Below are 15,699 nucleotides of genomic sequence, written 5' to 3' on the forward strand. Positions count from 1 at the left end.
TTAGACCATAAAGCATCATCAGAGCTATTCCAACCAGAGAGCAAGAGACTGGGCAGGCTTCTGCCCTGGTCACAAAAGAGAGAATGGAAACAGGGGAATGGACAAAATCTCAAAGGACTAAAGACTGCAGGGGCAAGTAAGAAAAGGGGTTTTTATTTATAAAGCAAAACTCAAAATTGCGTTGATCATTTCTGATATGCAGACATGTAATATGTGCTTTATATATGTTAACTCATTTAATATAATGAAAGAAGCATTATCAAGAAGGAAAGGGAGCACAAAGAGGTTATATAACTTGCCCAAGGTCATAGCTAATGAATGGCAGAGCTGAAAGCTCTTAACTCCAAAATATACCCTACTTAGTGATTTTAGGGTACTGGCTTTCAAAAGTGTATCTTTTGGGTACAGACCTGGAAAGAAATCTGAGATGGAGGGTGGGTAAATAACTAGATGGGGAGAATAAAAGAGTTCTGAAAGTCTAGGGTTAATCTCTAGGACACATTTTAAAGATATTGGTGTCAATGCTTCCCAGCCAAAGACCATTAGGAACACACCTATAGTTGGGCAAGTTTGTTTTTTTACTGTTGTAGCTAGAAAAAGTGCACACCATGGGCATCTCGCTAAGACTGTGTTAGAAAGAGTCTATCATAGGATTTGGGCTTCAGCTGGGTGATTTTGGGGAGGCTCCAAGGTAACAGAAATTTGCTCTAGACTTGGTACTGTCAGAAAGCAGGGACAATTTTGTGTTTTGATATCTCAGTAAATCTTATCTACAGGGAGGCTAGACTAGAGTGAGGCTAAAGCTGTAACTGGGAAAGCAGCAGCAGTCACTCATGTTAGCCAGGAGAGAGTATGTTTGGTATTTTGTGGATGAGACAGTGACCTTGTTTTTGTCTGAGCTGAAACAGAAGTATGCAGCAGACTTCTTTGGTATCACTCTGTCATGGTCTCAGAGTGGTCTTGTGTGATGTTGGCATTCTGTGAGATTACATCCAAAAGCACAATAACAGGGCCTAGCTGTGAATGTGGCTGTGAATGCCAGGCCACCTTCAAACAACACTGAGGACTAGCTATGTCACACCAACTTCCCAAAGTCAGCAACAGCTTTTTGCATTCTTCTTGGTAACCCCCAAGAGTGGTTCAGAGTTTCATTTAGAATTTACGAGATTGCAGGTTTCTGCTGTATGTCATCACACTTCAGAGTTGGGGATTCTTTTATATTGTGGAGAACTTGAGAATCCAGTGAAGTCAGATGGTTACATGGGCCAAAGGATCTTGTTTCTTGGTTGATAACCAAAAAGTACTTGAGGTTATAGATAGTAAGTGACTAAACTGGATACTATCCCCTCTGACTCTGGGCAAGTTACCTAGCTGTTTAATGCCTTGATTTCTTTATTTGGACATAATGATGCATAATAATAATAATTGCTGACTCCTCCAGGACTTCCCTGGTGACTCAATGGTAAAGAATCTGCTGGCCCATGCAGAAGATGTGGGTTTGATCCCTGGATCAGGAAGATCCCCTGGAGAAGGAAATGGCAACCCACTCCAGTATTCTTGCCCCATGGACAGGGGAGCCTGGTGGGCAAAAGAATGGGACACAACTTAACAACTAAACAACAACCTACTGTGCTTACAGTGCACCATCACTAAGTCCTTTATATATATTAACATATTTAATCCTCATAAAAATACAATGCATGCGTGTGTGCTAAGTTGCTTCAGTCATGTCATACTCTTTGCAACCCTATGGACTGTAGCCTGCCAGGCTCCTCTGTCCATGGGATTCTCCAGGCAAGAATACTGGGGTGGGTTGCCATGCCCTTTTCCAAACAATTTAATGAGGTAGGTACCTGTATTTATAGATGAGGAAACTGAACCCAAATGGTTAATGACATGCCCCAGGCAACGTAGTCAGTGTCAGAACTGGCAGGCGGTGGGACCACAGAATCTGATGGTAACATTTAAAAGTATGATTTCAGGTCAAGATAATAAATAGTGATTGACTATCCATTGTAGGTAATGCTCAGTGTACCCAGGGGGACTAATACAGGAATAATTTTTAGAGTGAGCATATATAGAGGAATGTGGGAACAGTTGGGACTGGAGAAGTAAATATTAAAATTTCTACTTATATTTAATTATCTCCTGTTAACTTAGTACTTTTATGGTTTATAATGACCATGATGTATTAATACAGAAGACTGTACATATAATTTAAAAATAAATATACACAATTATATATATAGTCTTCTATATTAATACATCATGGTCACTGGGGGCAGAAAATTAATTTTTATATCCGAGATCAATTCAGATTACTTGCCACCAAATACACTGTAGAGATAATCGCTGTCATAGAAGAAGAAGGCAGGATCGACCAGCTCTCCTTTTGCCCACAGGATGAGAACAGCCTTGCTCCGGTTAACCGCCTCAGGCCGGGGCCTGCGGGCCGAGGCGGCGGCGGAGCCAGAGCTCCGGGAGCCCGCTAAACGGCGGCGGAACGCAGAGTGGCGGCAGCGCCCCCTCAAGCACCAGCGTGCCCCGCTGCCCGGGCTCCAGCTGCAGTTCCAGCGCGTCGGCCCCCCTGCTCCCCGCCGCACCCAGCCTCGCGTCCACGCGGGACACAGACAGCTCCACACCGCCGGGGCACCGGAGGCAGAGAAACCCAAAAGAGGTGAGGCTCGGCGCCAAATCCCCGACAGAGTCAAAACGCTGGAAGGATTGATTTGCCAGCCACATTTTCCTCCTACTGCTGTATTCCGCCCACCACCCCCATTTTGCTCTTTTGTTCTCGTTCCTCTCTATTCTCCAAAATCTTTTTTTTTCCCCCTTGAGTAGGATGTCAGGTTCAAAATTCTCACTTCACCATGCGGTTCTATTGAGAGGAGAATGAGACAATGGAAAAGGGAAAATTGCTGGTCAAGTTTTGTAGGGATCAGAAAACAGATAACTTTGATGACCTGCTCAGGTGTGAGTGGCAGTGATCTTAAGACCTGCCCCTCTCCTGGGACTATGGGACTCTGGGCAGTGATTTATGCCTCTAAAATTGGGGTTCTTCATCTTTTGGGGGGAAAGAGACTCCTTTGAAACCATGAGCAAAAGCTAGGCCTCCTCCCAAGAAAACTGCTCATATACATAGACAAACTTTGCATACAACTGCATGGGTTCAGAGATTCCCAAAGCCCATTCCTGAAGTCCAGGCTGCTAATTGAGGAGCTGCAGTTTCTCCTCTTCCTGTATCCCAAGTGGCTAAGTATCTCTGACTGCTATGGAACCCAATGTTCAATTAAATACAGTGCTGTATGTGCCTCCTTCACCTGGCTTACTCATCCCCTTTTAGGTTAATGGAAATAAGGTGTCTGGGCCCTGGGGACTCAGTGTTAGGTTTTGTTTAGCACAGTTCTATATTTTCAAGGTCCCTTCTTGAGCCAACAAAATCTTTGTGTAAACAGCTAAAAGGAGAAAAATTAAAAAAATTTGTTTGAAGTTCAGCTCAGTTTAACTTCAGCACTATAGAATACCAATTATATACTAGGCACTAGAAACAAAGATACATAAGAGTAGACACACAGTCCCTGCTCTTTCTTCTTCCCATTTATTCTTGCTTACCCAAGAGCCTATAGTCCTGCTAACTTATTAAATCATTAGTGCAAGAGTAAAAACTGAGAACCCCTCCTCTGGATCATTGGTCATATAAGGACTTCCCCCAGGTCTCAAGTCTCCCTACCTTTAGGACTTGGGGTTCCATTTCTAGCCAGAGTTTTGGAGAAATCTTCTTGCCAGAGGCTGCATCTTCTGTCTATATACTTTCAGAGTCAAGGGACAGGCTGAGCTACACAGCCCCTCCCACATTCAAGGAACATGTGACAAATGAAAAAGCCAGAGGTGAAGTAGCCAGTGAACCCAGCGAACTGTGAGTTCTCTTCTTTTATCCTGTGCTGTTACTCTTTCACCTTTAATTGGAAAAACTTCATTTGGGGAACAAGTGAACCCTGCCACTTTTGAGTCGTTCCAGAAAGTCATCCCTAAGTCAAATTCCAACTTCATTGCTTAAAAATGGAAAATAAGCACCTCTCTATCTTCCAAGGAAAGGAAAATAAAGGCCCTTTCCTTAATTGAAGATATTCCTTCTCCCTATACTTCCCCCTTAGGTCATAATTAACTTATATTTCTGTTTGACACTGGAAACCTACACTTTGTAAGATTATCCTCCACACATGCCAAGATTACTAACTCCCCTAATTAAAAAAAATATATATATATATATATGAGAACCTAGTTCTAAACCCCTATAACAGGGGTTTCTATTTATTCTTTTTGTGTTTAATGTTCCTAATTCTAACAGGAAAATCTCTTTTAGCAAAGTCATATAATTATGACTAAGCTCATTAGTCTATGCATGCCCAACAGTGGCCACCTTATGACCAGCGATACCATGCAAGTGGAAGAACCACCCAAGTCTCCTGAGAAAATGTGGTCCAAAGATGAAAATTTTGCACAGAGAAGCTCTTTGGAGAGTACTCAGAAGGCCACAGAGCTTCGGTAAGAGTGTGGAATTCCATGTCCCAAATGAACTGAAAAAGATTCTGCTTGGTACCTTTCACCCATCTCAGGGGAATAGAGAATGTTTGGGATTAAATTCACGCTGAGAAGTAGACCTTGGAGGCACAAGTGGATTACGGAATCGATTAACTTGAAAGGAATATTTATGTATAATAAAAGTTTTGTTGCTTCACTTTATAGAAGGAAAAATATTTCATCCTTATCACCAGATGGGGGTTCTCAGCCCCCATTCTGCTTCAGCCCCTGGAAAGCTTAAAAAAACAGACTTAATTTTTTTAGAGCAGTTTAGGTTCACAACAGAGTTGAGCATAAAGTAGAGAGGTCTCCCCGTCTCATCTTCCCCGCCCTCCCCCACACACCCAAACCTCCCTCATTGTCAACATCCCACAGCAGAGGGATACATTTGTAACAATGGATCAATCTACAGGGACACATCACAAAAATCACCCAAAGTCCATAACTTACCTTACGGTTACTCTTGGTGTTGTGCATTCTCTGGGTTTGGACAATTATTTAATCCCGTGTCCAGTGTTATAGTATCGTACAGAGTAGTTTCACTGCCCTAAAAATCCTTTGTGCTCTGCCTGCTCATCCCTTCCTTCCCCCTTCCCCCTGGCACCACTGCTCTTTTTACTGTCCTCATAGCTTTGCCTTTCCCAGAACTTCATCTAGTTGGAATCATACAGTATGTTGTTTTTTTAGATTGGCTTCTTTCACTTAGCAATGTGCCGTTAAGTTTCCTCCTTTTCATGGCTTGATAGTTCATTTCTTTTTAGCACTGAATCACATTTCATTGTCTGGATGTATCACAGTTTATTTAGCCACTCACCTATTGAAGAACATCTTGGTAGCTTCCAAATTTTGACAGTTATGAGTGAAACTGTTGTAAAATCCACATCCATGTTTCTGTATGGACATAAGTTTTAAACCTGAAGGCTTAGCCACAGATGCCTGTGTCCCACCCCAGAGACTCCCTTTCAATTAATTGGGGAAGGAGTTGAGACAGTGTTAAGATTAAAGATTGCACCAGATGATTCTAATAACCAGCTAGGCCTGGAAATCGCTGACACAGAGTGTAGTGAACCCAAATCCTCCCCTAGTGCCTTTCAAATAATATAGAAAACATGGTCTCTTAGGTTCAGAAATAACGATCTTCCTTTGTGTCCCTGTCCGTACCCACAGAGGGGAAAGGTCCTTAACACTCTCCATTCACAGATGGTATTTTAGTACTGTCTTCTTTCTCCAGAGCGTCCATTAAAGAGAATATACAGCTGATTCGACTTAAGAAGCTCTTGCATGAAAGGAATACCTCTTTGGCAGTGACAAAGGCACAATTAACAGAAGTTCAGGCCGTGAGTTGCCATCTTCAGCTGTGCTTTTTTTGGGGGGGGTGAAATCAATTAGTTAAGAAAATTGTGTTATTTTCTCCATTTACACGTGGGAGACCAGAAAGGAAAGAAGCTGAGTTGCTTGTCAAAAGTCACAAATCCACAGGTGATGTTCAAATCCAAGCCTTACAACTCAAGCCCTGCCCACGAAGGTGGAATTAAGTGGGGGCAACTTGTGTCAGATTAAGTTCCAAGCCAGAGACCACAACCAGAGTTTAACTAAACTTGGGAAGCCAAGAGCAGTCATAGGGGAGAGGAAGGAAACCAGGTTACTGAGCACTTTCTATGTGATGGACTCTGTCCTAGGTACTTAGAGTCATCTAAGCCGGACAACAACCGTCAAGGTAAGTTTAACAGGTAACATTTAACAGGTGAGGGAACTGAGCCACAAAGAAGTTAAATAACTTGCTCAAGTTATGAAAATAGTAAGAAGAAGAGCAGAATTTGGGTCCAGGTTTATCTGGAATCAAGGTTCACACTCTTCTCACTACCATGCAATAGAAACTTATATCTGAATGGTAGAAATAGGGCATCAAGAGTCTAATAATAATAATAAATTGGCACCATTATTTTACTGAATAAACATTTATTGACTACCAGGAACTGTGCAAAGCACTGGATACAAAGGTTAAAAAGATAATACAGCTCCTTCCTTCAAGGAACTTGTAAAAGTGAGAAGACAAGATGTAGACAAGTACAACTATCGCCAAGCAGGGCATGAGAGGAAAACAAAAGGGTCGTTGGATCCACCGGAGGATGGGCTGCAGGATCTGAAGAGGATTCATAAGGGATTCTACTCCTGAGCTGAACACTGACAGTTTAGCACATGTTAATGAGCGTGCAAGAGAAAGAGAAGGGCTTTCCAGAGGTAGAGTGGTGTAGGCCAAGGCACAGAGGTGAGAAACATCAGGGAGCAGGTCATGGAGCTCTTAGCAGGAATTTAGACTTTATCCTATAGACAGTGGAGAGCTGCAGAAAGGTTTTAATCAAGTTGATCATCAGTTTTTTCCCCCAAAGAGATCAGTTTGCCTTTTTTTACATGTCCAAAATATTTTGAAATACATTTTAATAAAGAAATGATACTTTCAAAAAACTATTATAAAGTACTGCTGCTAAGTCACTTCAGTCGTGTCCGACTCTGTGCGACCCCATAGACGGCAGCCCACTAGGCTCCTCTGTCCCTGGGATTCTCCAGGCAAGAACACTGGAGTGGGTTGCCATTTCCTTCTCCAGTGCATGAAAGTGAAAAGTGAAAGTGAAGTCGCTCAGTTGTGTCTGACTCTTCGAGACCCCATGGACTGCAGCCTACCAGGCTCCTCCGTCCATGGGATTTTCCAGGCAAGAGTACTGGAGTGGGTTGCCATTGCCTTCTCTGATTATAAAGTACTAATAATAATTAATTCTGAGTAGTGGGATTATAGATGACTGTTATGATAGTACTTATACTTTTCTGAAATTTTGAACTTCTCAAAAATGACAAAACTACTAGGAAAGATGACCTGGCAGCTGCGTGAATGATAGGTTGGCTGGTGTAAGACTGAAGGCAAAGAAATCAGCAAAAAAGATGAGTGCAGTGATCCAGGGGATTCAGGATGTGGGTCCCAACCAAGGCAGTGAAAGAGGCTCACAGAGAAAAGACTGTGTTAGAGGTCCAGAACTAGAAGAATAGACTTTATCACCAAAGTAGAGTGGTGAGGGAAAAGGAGAAATAAGAGATAACTCCTGCATCTCTAGCTTGGGTGATTAAATGATGGTGGTGCCATTCAATGAAATTAGCTACAGTTGGTTCTGCCCTTGGTATGTCTGTTTTAATGAGGACTAAAGGCATCTTTGGGGCTTCCCTGATGGCTCAGCAGTAAAGAATCTGCCTGTAATGCAGGAGGCCCAGGTTTGATTCCTGGGTCGGAAGATTCCCTGGAGGAGGGCATGGCAACCCACTACAGTACTCTTGCCTAGAGAATCCCATAGACAGAGGAGCCTGGCAGGCTGCAGTCCTTAGGGTCTCAGAGTTGGACACAACTGAAGCAATGTAGCACAAAGGTATCTTTACAAGGTCAACCTCCAAAACTGTATTTTGTAAGAACTGTGCATATGCATGTATTCTTTTGAGTTGAATAATTTTGGTAACACTGAAAGGATGGGAAATCTTGGCAGGAAGATATTTTAAAATCATATGGGTAAATAGCTAATTTGTGGAATTATATATTTAAAAAATCCATCCATTCCTCCATTGCATTGAAGGAAAAAAGGGAGAAAGCCATTCTAAATTGAATATCCTTACTCATATTAGTGGTAAAGATGACCTAAAGTGGTGAATAATTTTTTTAAATGTAGATTTTACAGTTTGTTTTTTCTAGTCATATTTTATTACACATACACTAAGATAAGTTTTCATCCTCTTAATCTCTATCAGTGACATGAGGTCAGTAGTACAGACTCTGGAGTCAGGCTGAGGTATAGCTCTCCCTCAGTCTCTTGAAAGCTGTGTGATTCTGGGCAAGTGACTTAGCTCTCTGAACTTTGAGTTTCTGATTTTTAAAGTTTAGATAATAGTACCTCTCAGATTTGCTGTAAATATTAAATGACATAATATATGTGAAAGAATTACGATGATCATAATATAAGAGATAATGAAACAGACGGTAACATGTAACACATAGTAATTACTCAGCCAATAATAGTAGCTGTTGCTGTGAGTTTGGTTATTGTTGTTATTTCTGTTTCCAAAACTGTAAAGTGACCTTTCTGAAGCATGATGAGTAAAGAGATAGCACCTAGTTTAAAAATAAAAATACTTTTTTCTTGGAAAATCCACCAAGTGCAATGCAAATTTGCATAACTGACCCTTGTAAAGAAACGCCATAATCTATTATATTCACAGACTGCCTGGCAAGCTAGATCAGGGATAGGAGCAGCAGTTAGTAAACAGGCACACAGATTGACTTGATTTATGGGAAATGTTTATTACATCTTTTAAAATAAATATTTAAACATTTGTATTACAGAGATAAACATCAAAATAAATATCAACTTGGTATATCAATAGAATAACATCTATTTCTTTCTTTCAGGCATATGAAACTCTGCTCCATAAGGTACTTAATAAAGATTCCTTAAATCTCTATTTCTTGATAGTCAGAGGAATGAAACCCAAATGAATCTTCAAGTAATGTAACACCAGAATTTAGCCAACTAAATCAAACATGTTATTTTTATTAAGACAAATGATACTGTCACTATTATCAGAAAATACAGATTGCATTGTTTTCACAAAAATTAAAATATAAGGTCTGAGTTAAGAAATATTTGAAACAGTATTTTTGAGCCTATTGCTACAGAGAATTTTTCCCAGGAGTAGTCCTCTAGCATGCCTGAGGTGGTGAGATACAGCAAAATTGTTGCAAACCTTCTCTGGTGTTATTAAATATTTGTACCTCTGTGAGTGGGGTACAGGTGAAGCTAGGTAAATGTCCATGATTAAGGGTCACTAAAGTCGAGTTCCTTGCATGATCAGCCACAGCTGTTCCTTTCAGAAGGATCCATCAGAAAAATGTATTTAACTTCTAGAGTTAACATGTCACTTTGCTAGGTGCACAAAGGGAAACATGTCATCATAAAAAGCATTTAAGTGTCTTAGAAGATAAAGGCAATTGAGAAAGGTGGCACTTTACTTAGAATTAGGGTTGAGTTTGAACTTCAGGAAAATCAAGGCTCCAGTGATGAATTAGTTTCCCAGAGTGGAAAATCCTCACCAACAGGGAAATGATACTTTCTGAGAAATGCTAGGGTGAGAAACAAGGTTGTTTTACAGTGCAAAGGACCATGCTTTAAATCAAAGCCCTTCTTTGAGACATCCATTAGGGAATGCTGATGCTGGGGTTGTTGGTTTCTTTTTTTTTGTTGGTTTCTTGAGACCCTTCCTGCTGAGTGTTATAAACATTCCCAGAGCAACTTTCCTTTTGCCCCAGAATCAGGGAATCCTGGGTGCAGCCCACAATGCCCTCCTCAGCCAGGTGAATGAGCTCAGGGCAGAGCTCAAGGAGGAGAGCAAGAAGGCTGTGAGCTTGAAGAGCCAAATGGAAGATGTGTCCATCCTGCAGATAACCCTCAAGGAGGTAAATAACAATAATTGAAAGATACCATCAATTTTATGTTACATCCCAATTTCAAAGATGTTAAAAAGTGTATCTGAGCAAAAATATGGGTATTTTTCTTTTTTTCAAATGAGAAAAATGAGGTTCTAAGTGATTAAATAATTTGCTCAAGATTACAGTATTGTAATGGTGTAAAACTAGAAAAAAAAAACAAACAAACTGGGATTTATATTTACATCTGGCTTTCCTGGTGGCTTAGTGGTAAAGAATCCACCTGCCAAAGCAGGAGACACAGATTTGATCCCTGGGTTGGAAAGATCCTCTGGAGAAGGAAATGGCAACCCACTCCTGTTTTTCTGCCTGGGAAATCTAATGGACAGAGGAGCCTGGCAGGCTACAGTCCATGGAGTCACAAGAGACGAGCATGACTTTGCAACTAAACAACTATTCTCCAAAGTCTTTTCTCTGTTATAACGTTCTGCTGTTTCCCTAACAGTAGAAACCCAGACATCGTGAAAATTTAATTCAGTAGTACGCCTCCCTCCTCATTCCCTGCCACAAGCAAATATCTATTTATCAGGGTTCTTATCCTGCCCTTCCCCAAGAGCTCGCAGTACAGTGTTTGTTTTAGAAGCCCCATGTGCACAGGTTTCCAATGAATCAGAAGACTCTACTGCCTTTTCTCTTTAAGAAAGGATTAAAAATCACCCCTGCTGTGCCTGCTTCCTCGCTCGCAACATCTGCCTGTATTTACATGGCTCCCTAATCCCCAGAACCACTGTTGAGATGGATAATACTGTTTTGTAAATCCCTGGCTAACTGTCAAGTCATGATGCAGGCTCAGGTTCTGTATAAAATGCAAAAGAAATGTTTTTATTAACAATAAAAAATTTAATTCAGGGAATCCTCATTATTTCCAATAATTTCTATCCCACCTTAAATTGCTTCAGGTCTTTCTAGTTGAATGGATCTTCACAGACATGGAGATGAACATTGAAAATCTCCCACACAAGTCCTCACCCCACAACAGAAAAGGGAGAACTTGTGCAAGGCAATGGATTTTAAAATTTTATCTCAAGCATTCTATTATCATTCTTAGTTTCAGGAGAGAGTTGAAGATTTGGAAAAAGAACGAAAATTGCTGAATGACAATTATGACAAACTCTTAGAAAGGTAAGTACCAAGTTTAGATCTCAGAACATTGTTATAAAAAACAGTTATAGAAAAGAGCAATCTAAATTTAAACAATAAAAATAATTCCTAGTCTTGATAAGACTAGGGATAAGTCTTGATAAGGACACAGGGAAACTGGTACTCAACACAGTGAGAATATAAATTGACAGACTCTTTTAGGAAGAGAATTTGACCTTATCTATCAAAATGTTAAAGGTACATCTCTTTTGTGCCAGATAACCCATTTTTTGGAAACAAAAACTAAAGAAATCCTCTTGTGTATATGCAAAGATACCTTGGTAGTAAGAATGTTAAATATTCCTGCATTGTTATTTTAATCTGTAAAAGTAAAAAAAAAAAAAATGGAAACAGTCAAAATTTCCTCTGAGAGGGACTGACTACATAAATCATGTTGTACCCCCACACTGAAATAATATAAAGTTATTAGACCTATATGCCTAAGATATACTGTTAAAAGAAAATACAAATTGCAAAATAATGTGTTGTGACTTAAATTATGTCATGTGTGTGGATCCACAAACTTTCAATGAGATGAAAGGACTGAAATAGGGCTTTTTTTCTAAATATCTCTGTATCATTTTAATTTTTCACAACAAATATATATTCTTGTATTTTGAAATTAAAAATACTGTAAGTTTTAAAAAATTAAACATTCCTTCTGACTAACTTAAGGAGAGCAGGGTATAAATTGGAGAGGTTGCACGGGAGCATCCTGGGAAGAACTGACACTCTTCAATTCAGTGAAATAAGATAGTGTCAGCCTTACCCACTTTGAAGACTCCCTGTGACAAACATTACTGTTGGCCTCTTCCCTTCATTATTCATAACATTATCTTCTCAGATCATCATGTAATATATGGGCAGAAAGTGCCAAGAAATCTCAGGACTAGCTTAAACAAGTTGTTTTTAGACCACATTTATTAAAATGATAAATAGGAAAAAGACATAAGTAGAAATAATTGCTTGATTACCAGTGTCAACTTCACTTGTGTAAATAATCAGAAACTGTGTGTTTTACACTGAAGATGAGTCTGCCCTGTCATCTAGATAAAGTGGTGTTCAGGATGCAGTCACTGAGAGTTTAGTTCCTGCCCTACAGTAGTAATTTACAATCTAATTCAAAGGTGAGCGTTCTCTAAACTAGCCACTGGTGAAGGTAGACAGAGGAGTAAGGGAAAAAGGAAATATTCTGTTCCTTATTTCTAATCCAACAGGCCTGAGAATGTCTTGGTATACAGTTCCCTGCCTAAAGCAAGCCATCATGTTGGAGACGTTCCCTGGGAAATAGATAAGACTTGGGTTGTTTGCTCAGGGGGTTATTTGAGACTTAAACAGAAGTGATACTAAGCAACTCAGTAGGACCCAAAAGTTCCAAGGCAGTTGGTAAATGACAGTTACAGAGAAAGCAGGAGCAGAAAAAAACATGTAGGGAAATGAATGATGAACTAGGTCCAGGAGATGCTGAAACTGTGTAATAAAGACGTCCTGTCACCCAACTTTGAGTGTCCATCTGACAACTGTCCTCTCCCTCCTTACTTGCTGCCTGTTTTCAGCATGCTGGATAGCAGCAATCAGCCTCAGTGGAGCCATGAGCTTGGAGAACAGCTACAGCAGAAAGTCTCTCAGTTGCAGGATCAACTGGATGTTGAGATGAAGGAGAAGAGAGAAATCTTACTTCAGCTCTCACAAGAGAAAGGTAGGTCTCTCTCAAATGAGGCATCCTCTACATCTAATAGGGGAGAAAGGAGCTTGGCCCAGCATTTCTCCAACCCCATCTCTTGATCTTATTTGTGTGTGGGGCGGGTTACTGGATAATTAGACTAAGAACATTGGCAGTCAGATCAGATTCACAATCAAGGAAGCATGACACCTACCTCACACGTATACTTTTCCCTACATGATGACTTTCCATGTGAGAGAACACCACGTCTTAATTTGTAATGTTTTAAACTATTTATTGAAAGTATTGAAAATGAATTTTTCTGCCTTCTCATCAGTCATTTTAGGATGGTTGGAAGGTATTTTGTTTTCTTTTTTAGCATCTGATACCTGAAATTGAGAAGCAGATTATTGATCTTCATTACCGCTGGCATTTCCCCCTGTCTTAATTCTTGGGTCACAGTAGTTACTCTGAATATTTTTAAGTACTGTCAAAGAGACCTTTGTCTCCTCTCTTTTTGCTGGCCTGGACCTTGATGTTTAGTCTTATCAAATTTATATTTCATCAAATTCTAGTATATTCACATGACAGAGTGGAGGAAAAGAAATATGACATCAAGAAAAATAGAGACAAGAACCATAAAATAATAAAGCTTAGGAGTACGTGCTAAGAATCCTTGTAGTATGTATGAAGTACGAGTGAGGTCTTGTGGGTAATCTAATGTGACCTCCTCTCTAATCCCTGATAGTGAAATGATCAGTTTAAATGGTGATCACCTTCCTTCCCTGAAACACACATAGAAATGTCCAAATGCCCAGAGTGGGTGTGGAGGTGGGTGTCACAGGGAGCCAATAGCATAGAAGTCAGACCGAGTTGGGGAAGCATTGAGGAGATACTGTCAAAAATTTTGGACTACCTAGTCCGTCAAGTGGCTCTGATTTTTGCTGTGGTGGTATTGGTACTCCATTCCGAACTATAGCTCTGCTGATGTTTTTTGTTGTTTTTGGAGTCCAAGTGTCAACTCAGGGTCAATAAGCTAGAATCCCTTTGTAGAAATCAGAGAAAATTACTTCTTTAAGGGCAAGCTTATAAAATGAATTAAACATTAGTGGGAAAGTGTAATTCACACTTGGGCCAACTTTAGCGTGGTTGTTGGTAACAGAGAGTTTCAGCTTTCTGTATTTTTTTTCCTCAGCTCAAAACAAAGATCTGGAGCTTGAGGTCACCAGCTTGCTTCAGAAGCATAAACAGGAAGTAGAGGATCTCCAAAATATAAGCACATTTTCCCAATCTCCTGACAGGCAATCTGCACCAGCCACTCACCCAGCTCTATTTCAAGAGACCATTCAGATACAGGTAAGAACATCTTTAATCAAGCAAGTCTCCTCTACAGAGGGATCCCTGGCAAATATCTGCTGAAAAGATGAAGGGACTAGAAAACTCACCAAATAACATTTTGTCCTGATTGAGGACACTGTTTGGAAGGGTTTGAGAAGGTTAAGAGTAGAGACAGCCTCATGAACTGCACAGATTTTTCCCACACTGTACAGCTCATAAGCTTTAGAATCTTTTCTAGATGAGGATTTGCAATGATCTGCTGAAGAGCAAACATCCATTGGAGGTTGTATAACTTGCTCACTGCTTCTGTTGAATGTGAGTAACTAGCGTAGAGAGCCTTGTGAAGTAACACAGGTTCTCTTCTACATTTTGAAATAGATTCTGCTGCTGGTACTTTATGATTACCAGCAGCTACTTTAGACAATAGTTATTACTATACTACCATATTTATACTCTGTTTTACCAATGCTTTTTCCTCTGTAGCCCTGTGAACCAAAAAACCAGGAAGAAAAAAAACTGTCCCAGATGTTAAGTGAGTTGCAAGTATCGCATGCAGAGACCACATTGGAACTAGAAAAGACCAGAGACATGCTTATTCTGCAGCGCAAAATCAACGTGTGTTATCAGGTGCAAAGAAAGATGGTACAGGAAGGGGATAGATAAATGGGCACACAGGAACCACATATGAAGCAAGACCCAAGTTTCCAGGGCTGTTGCAAGGTGATATGCTGTATTGTGCAAACACAAATAAACACAAATGTGCTGTCTTTTGCACTTGAGGGCTCACACATGTCCATGGCACCTTGGCAATAGAATCAAAGGGGCCAGCTAATGAAAATGGCAAGTGGGAAGCTTCTGGGTTCAAATTTTGCCAGTCCCAGGAAAAATACTACCCCTTGGCACAAACAGCACAATTGGTCCTGGAGGGGTCTGTAAGGAACCCAAGCCTTTTTCTAGTGATGAATCTGCCCTGCTAAGGAGATAGTGGAGTCTCCTTTCCTTTGCCCACCAAGTACCACTTTTTTATCTGGGCCCTTCGGTTCTGGGCCACTGAGATAGCAAAGTTCAGACATTATTTCGTTTCAGGAGGAACTGGAAGCAATGATGACAAAAGCTGATAATGAAAATAAAGATCACGAAGCAAAACTGGAGAGGTTGAATCAACTCCTAGACCTCAAGAACAAGCGTATCAATCAGCTGGAAGGTATTTTAAGAAGCCATGGCCTTCCAGTATCTGGCAAGTCTTAGTAGTTTGTTCATTTCACCTTAGGATCTGTCACACGGCTAAATGCCTCTGCTGCCCCCTGCACCTGTCGAGAGGGCCCCTCTGTGTCTTGGTATATGACTTAGCCCTCCTGTTCTTTATCCTGTCATCTTTGTTATTTTAATACATGGCCAGCAGCTTCTTTTCCTGCATCATATCAGGGTATTTTCTCTGATTTCTCTGGAGATTTTCGAC

General features: G+C 40.5%; 1 protein-coding gene across 15 annotated transcripts in view; it reads left to right on the top strand.

Moving 5' to 3' along the window:
* Window positions 1-2,390: 2,390 nt before the first annotated feature.
* RPGRIP1 (RPGR interacting protein 1) overlaps window positions 2,391-15,699 on the top strand; it is a 45,566-nt gene continuing 32,257 nt past the window's right edge. For 6 of the 15 annotated variants that reach the window (XM_086322282.1, XM_086322278.1, XM_086322285.1 and 3 more), the window contains exons 1-11: window positions 2,391-2,677; window positions 3,817-3,916; window positions 4,414-4,545; window positions 5,813-5,918; window positions 9,026-9,049; window positions 9,923-10,069; window positions 11,148-11,221; window positions 12,796-12,938; window positions 14,098-14,258; window positions 14,724-14,867; window positions 15,327-15,444. In XM_086322282.1, coding sequence (XP_086178408.1) covers window positions 2,404-2,677; window positions 3,817-3,916; window positions 4,414-4,545; window positions 5,813-5,918; window positions 9,026-9,049; window positions 9,923-10,069; window positions 11,148-11,221; window positions 12,796-12,938; window positions 14,098-14,258; window positions 14,724-14,867; window positions 15,327-15,444 — 1,423 coding nt within the window. In that variant the 5' untranslated portion in view covers window positions 2,391-2,403. Of the gene's footprint in view, window positions 2,678-3,816; window positions 3,917-4,413; window positions 4,546-5,812; window positions 5,919-9,025; window positions 9,050-9,922; window positions 10,070-11,147; window positions 11,222-12,620; window positions 12,939-14,097; window positions 14,259-14,723; window positions 14,868-15,326; window positions 15,478-15,699 lie in introns of those variants that run through there. The other 9 variants (XM_086322291.1, XM_086322288.1, XM_086322289.1 and 6 more) reach the window with 6 other exon arrangements.

The sequence above is a fragment of the Bos grunniens genome, chromosome 10, assembly GCF_055505025.1.
Source record: "Bos grunniens cultivar Pamir isolate PY7600 chromosome 10, Bosgru_T2T1.0, whole genome shotgun sequence".
NCBI classification, from domain to species: Eukaryota; Metazoa; Chordata; class Mammalia; order Artiodactyla; family Bovidae; genus Bos; species Bos grunniens.